Source organism: Myotis brandtii, unplaced genomic scaffold (assembly GCF_000412655.1).
Source record: "Myotis brandtii unplaced genomic scaffold, ASM41265v1 scaffold868, whole genome shotgun sequence".
NCBI lineage: Eukaryota > Metazoa > Chordata > Mammalia > Chiroptera > Vespertilionidae > Myotis > Myotis brandtii.
In genome coordinates, this window is record NW_005371540.1 from 1,031,979 (window position 1) to 1,038,021 (window position 6,043).

General features: G+C 54.6%; 1 protein-coding gene across 1 annotated transcript; it reads left to right on the forward strand.

Moving 5' to 3' along the window:
• Positions 1–2,445: 2,445 nt before the first annotated feature.
• Positions 2,446–4,620, forward strand: EN2 (engrailed homeobox 2; the record flags this gene model as incomplete). The annotated part of the gene is made up of 1 exon (XM_014532255.1): positions 2,446–4,620. A coding segment is annotated over one exon (381 nt), but the record flags the coding sequence as incomplete, so codon positions are not given.
• Between the last annotated feature and the right edge of the window lie 1,423 nt (positions 4,621–6,043).

The window sequence follows — 6,043 nt, forward strand, 5'->3', positions numbered from 1 at the left end:
CTGGGTTTTATTTGGTGGGAAACGGGGCTGGCTGGGAGCCGGGCCGGAAGCTCGCCGCTCAACCCCTTCTCCGATCCTTCCAACTCAGTCTAGAGACCCAGGACCCACGAGTAGCTCACCCCAGACCTAGATTCATCCTGCGACCCAGAAACCCCAGATGCAGCTCTTTCCTCGGCCCCTCTCAGGGGCCGCCGATGGAGCGGGGAGCGGGAGAGGGCATGGCGGAAACAGGCGTCCGTTGCTCCCATCCCAGTGTTATTTGCGCGCCTCGGGGGAGTGCAGCACCCACCTCGCACACAGCTCGGAGGAGGGGGACCTGCGGTACCCCCCAGAGAAGGGAACTCCTCCCGGAGGCTTCCCGGCAGGGAAGGGGCAGGTTGCAGAGAGGGCTGTGTAGGTGCTGGAGGCGCTCTCACAGGTCTGGGTTTTTAAAAGCCAAGGCCAAGTCCTCTTGCAAACCCCAACTGCACTGAGTGCAGGTCTGTGCCCAGCTGGTAACGGACCCCCTGCCCCAAACCCTCCAGTGTTCCCGGAGATTGTGTGCCCGGCCGCAGCCAGCCCAGGCACCCCTGGCTGCCTTGCTGCAGACTCGTATGTCTCTCTCCCATGAAACCCAAATTTCTCCAGTTAGATCTGAAATTTGCTCCATTGTTCTCGCCTCCCTCCTTTGTTAATATTTAATTAACATAGTGGCTCACAATGGGGCCGCGAGGAGCCTCAGCCTCGCTGGCTTTGTGCGCCCAGGAGCAGCCCGCCAAACCCAGCCCCAAGGAGCCTGGTAGCGTCTTCCCGGACTTAAAACAACAAACCCTGTGAGATCACGTTCGTGTTCCTGGGGTTTCAGGAAAGAGCGAGGCAGAGTTTTCTTGCTGAGGTTTGGTTCTGTTTCCGAGACTCCTACGTGTTTCGTTTTGAAAGAAAATCCAGGAAGAAAGGGAACTAAAAATTCTGCTTTTGGAGAAATTTTCTTTCCGTAAACTAGTGTGTGTGTGTGTGTGGGGGGGGGCTGTTCTGTGTCTGCAGGAACCCCGGCAGCAGAGGAGTTTGGGGGGTAAGTGTGCTGCTTCTGGGGCGAAGGGGGGAGTGGAGACTGAACCGGCTCCTGGAACCAGAGGCAGCCTCACGGAGCCACCCCTGCCCCTTCCTGAGGCCGGAGCCTGGCCGGCCGCCCCAATCTGCACCGTGGGGATCAAGGCCAGGCCTGGGCTTTGGTGCTGGTGCCCTCCACTGTGCGTGGATGGCGACTGGGGCGAGAGCGGGAGTGTGGGCCGGGAGTTTGAGCCCTACAGCCTCTGGCCACCCCTCTCTGGTGCCCACGGCCCCTCTGTGGGAGTCTCCCTCCCCAGAGAGAGAGCTTGGCTGGGTCAGCCTCCACACCCACTGGGTCCCCTGACCATCCCCAGCCCTGGGCTCAGCACAGCCCTGGAGCTGTGGACCCCCACCCCCAGGTCCTGGTGGGGGGGTGTGCAGCCTGCAGGGTGGGCTGGGAACTGGGTGGGGACCTGGGGTTCTGGCTGCCCAAGGTCTAGTCTCCGGCCACAGGCACCTTTGTAGACATTGAGGTGGGGAGCGCCCCAAAGCTGATTCACTCACTTCACAGATGGAGACCCAGGGGTGCAACCCCGCACCCCCAGCAGCCTCCACATCTCTCACACACCCTCTCCGGCAGAGTGAGCTTGACCAACTAAAAGAAAATGCTTCCCTCTGCATTGCTCGGCCTTTGCAGATGGCGGGGTCCTGGGAGCCTTACCCCACTTTACAAGTGAGGGCAAGGTCCTAGCCTGAGGAGGCTTCAGTGGGGGCTCCGGGCAGGCAGCTGGGGTCAGCTTCCAGGCCCTCCCTCCTGTGCTGGGGGACCATGGAGACTTGGTGGGGGTGCAGGGGGAGCTTGGATTGGCAGGGCTGCTTTTCCACCCGGCAGACCCTTGTGCTCCTGCTCTTAAAGGAACAATAAACTTGGGCCCACAGGGCCAGTCGGGGGTGGGGTGGAGGCAGATATCGGCCCCTGCCGCCCCGTTCTCAGGACCCACAGCCCTCGGCACCCTGTGGGTGTCCCCTGTGAGGTTCCTGTGGGAGCCCCTCCACAGACCCCAGAGCTTCTCCTGCTACTCTGTACCCCCCATTCTTTCCCCTGTCTCTAGCCCAGCATCTATGCCTACCCGTCTCCTCCTGGACAGAGCCTCAGGAAGGGCTAGGAAGGCCAGGCCAGGCAGGCGTTGTAGGGGCTGCTTTCCTCCAGGACTTGCCCTTTTATCTGGTGACTTCTCCACGCAGTCTGCCCTGCGCCCCACTCCACCCTCACTAGGCTTCGCTGGCCCAGAGCCTTCTTTCCTGGGGTTGGGACCTGATGGTGGTTGCCAGCCCGTGCCCAGTCCCCCTAAATCCAGCCCAGAGACCTTGGTCGCCACCCTCCGCAGCCTGCGTCCCCCGGCGCTGGTGGAGTGACCTTCGTCTCAGCCGGCAGGCAGGTCTGCAGCCCCTGACCAGCACTCTCTCCACACTTCCCCAGGCCCCAGGTCTCGAAAACCAAAGAAGAAGAACCCCAACAAAGAGGACAAGCGGCCACGCACAGCCTTCACCGCGGAGCAGCTGCAGAGGCTCAAGGCCGAGTTCCAGACCAACAGGTACCTGACTGAGCAGCGGCGCCAGAGCCTAGCCCAGGAGCTGGGCCTCAATGAGTCGCAGATCAAGATCTGGTTCCAGAACAAGCGCGCCAAGATCAAGAAGGCCACGGGCAACAAGAACACGCTGGCGGTGCACCTGATGGCGCAGGGCCTGTACAACCACTCCACCGCGGCCAAGGAGGGCAAGTCTGACAGCGAGTAGGCCGTCTTCTCCCTGCGTGTCTCTGTGCGCGCGAAACAATGCAATAATTTAAAGTTATCAAAAAGGGCAAGTGTACAAAAATTATACCAGCATTCCTAGTGGGAAGATCGTGTGTTAGCTATGGTTCTGCAATATTCTATGTGTATATAATTTACAGGTGATGTAAAATCCAAAATATCTGACTATAAAATATTTTTTTTATTTTTGTGTGTTTATGAGATTATGCTAATTTTATGATTTTATTTTTTTTCGAAAGGGGGCTGCTTAGGGTTTCATCTTTTTTTTTAATCCCCTAAGTTCCATATGGGACATGGGACGCTTTTTTAATTTCAAAAGAAGAAAAATTAAAACAACTTGCTGAAGTCCAAAGATTTTTATTGCTGCATTTCACACAACTGTGAACCGAATAAATAGCTCCTACTTGGTCTATGAGTTCTGCCACTTTGTTTGTATGGTTGTGCCATGGGCAACAGGAGGGGCCGCTCCTGCCTCAGCCCGGCCTGGCAGGGCCCTGGTGGGGATGGGGCTGCAGGGTCCTTGGAGGAGCAGGGCCCTCTCGGGGGAGAGTGGCCGTGCCTATTGCCAGGGCCTGTGCTAGGCAGCGGCCCACAGTGGTTCTCAGCCTCCCCACAAGCCGCTCCATCCCTCCTCCTGCCTTCTCTCCCGCCCCCTCCCGCACCAGGCCAGTGAGTGCTAGTCTGCATCTGTATTTGTGTTGCTGTCCCCTGTCCCTCCGCCCACAGCTGGCGCCAACTCTGCGGCCTCAGCGCCAGGGCTTCGAGCAGAGGGGTGACCCTCCTCCCTCCAGCCCAGGCTCAGGCCTCTCCTGCTGCTCCTCCAGCCCCTCAGAAGCCCGTCAGGCCCCAGAAGTGGCGGAGGTTCCGTCACTGCCAGGCAGGTAGAAGGCTCCTGACAGAGGTGGCCTCTCCTTGCTTTTTTTTTTTTTTTTTTCTGTTTTCTGCCCTTCCTTTTTTTGTAAGTGGTCACTTCTGCTACAGAGAGCGTTCGAGGTGTGTACATATGTATGTAGGTGTGTACACAGACAGGTGTATGTGAGCCCCCAGTTCTGGGACACATGGCTACCTTGACTTTTAAAGGTTCTCTGAGTCCTCAGGGATCCAGAGGAAGGACAAACGTGTAAATAACGATTTCTTACCACTTTCTGTCTTTTGTTTTTAAATATACATTTTATTTTTTGAAGGTGTGGTACAGTGTAAATTAAATATATTCCATATATCCTCACCGAGTACATATATATATATAAACAAACACATTATCTTTCTATATAACGCCACACTGTCTTCTGTTTAGTGCACAGAAAAGAACCACGTCCAAATGTTCCCGCAGCCGGGACGCGGGGTGCCCTGGCCACACAGGCCTTGCGGGCCCTGAGGACGGAGGGCGACTTTCTCTCTTTGCCTTAAACCTCTTTATTTTACGTTGACAACACTTCCACTCTGTACATAGTAGCGTAAACCTTTTTCAAAAGGAACTATAAAATCAAAAAGTTGTAATTTAACATTCTGTGAATAACCATCTGCTGCTTAGGAAACGCAATGAAATGATATGCCTTTTTCGCAGGAAGCAAAGTTTTTCTTTTTTTTTTTTAGTTTGTAAAATGTGCATTTTACAGTTCCAGTATCAAATATTTATAATCTTATGAGAAATGAATGTTTCTGAATGTTTCTATCTCCAACTGTGGTTATCAAAATTGTGAACATTCCCTCTGCATTTTTGTGTGTTTAAAATCTTGAAAGTTACATTAAATAAAAATAACCCCAATTTATTGTAAAATATTGGCTGTCCAAGGTGGAATGACTAGTTTTCCTCAGTGTGTTTCTGAGACCAGGCGACTCCGGGCCTCTCCCCACTGCCGGGCGCTGGTGTCTCTTTTTAAAATTATGAAGACACTTTGGATATTTTCTATGTGAGCACAGAAAATATCAAAGTAATTTAGGTTCACATCTCTTGACCAGAAGGAAGTGTTCAAAAGCATGGAGCTATTCCATTGAATAAATACTTACAACCCTACAGAAGGCAACAGGTAATCCCCCCCACTCCCCTACCCCACAGGGATTCTTCCTACTCAGCCAGCCGACAGAGGCGCTCCTCTTTTACCTTTTGTTGTTGCTTTTACCCCAAAAGTACAGGGTGAGGAAAACAACATCCCAAGTATATTCGGGAAAGCACCGGCCTTTCCTTTCGGAGCTGACGAGGCCCCTGGGCCAGCAGGAAGCTGCGGGGATCTACCTCCAGGAGCCACGCTTGCGTCTGGAGCGCCAGTTGCTCCATTGCCAAACTTTCTTGGCTGGAAAAAAAGTTTTCTTCTCCCAGTAAAAGAAACTCAGAGACTACTCAGAGGATCATGTTGCCAAAGGGAATCTTCCAGGCTGTTCATTCCACACCGACGGCTTCCCGAGGACCCTGGGCCTGGGGCAGGGCCGGATGCTCCCTGGATTTGCAAAGACGGGCTTAGTGAGGAGGCCCCAAAGCACCAGGAGTGCCCCAGGGTCTTGGACAATAGGACGCCATACCCAGTGTCGCCCTCCTCCCCCACCCCGCTTTTGCACAGCTCTGGGTTCCCAGATTAAAAACAAAAGCCCACCAGCACTATTCCCCTATTGGGCTCTCTTTTAAATAAAAGGACAGTATAACAACATTAAGCAACCATTTTGATTTTTAATCTGCAAATCGTAACACGATTACGGGCAAGGTACGGTTTTGTAAGATAATGAGATCCCCGTCCCCAGAGGCATGCAAGCAGATACCAGGTCTACAGTGGTAAAGGGAACTTTTCCTTTATTTCCTTTTTCTCTCCGGGAGGGGATGTAACCGAATGAGACGTCAGACCTCGGAACGCTGAGGCTACTTTCGCTTCTGTTACTACATTTGTAAAATCTACAGCTACGCTCTAACTCCTGGAGAGGCCCTGTGCCCAGCCAGCAGCTCTCACGCTCTGGCGAGGAGGGATGGAGACCCGAGCGAGGCCTGCAGGAAGGCGGGGCTCCTCCCTGAAGCCCGGCTGCCCGCTACCCGCCCCCCGCTCCCGCGGTTCCCACCTGGGATCTGGGATCTGGACCAGGACCAGACCGCAGCAGGAGACTCTCGCACACCGTCCCGCTCCGCCCAACCCTCCCGCCGATTGTCGCCCCCGCAGGAGGCGGGTTCGAAGCGCTCCTCTGCGGAAAGCCCGAGTCTGCAGGAAGGCCCTGCGCTT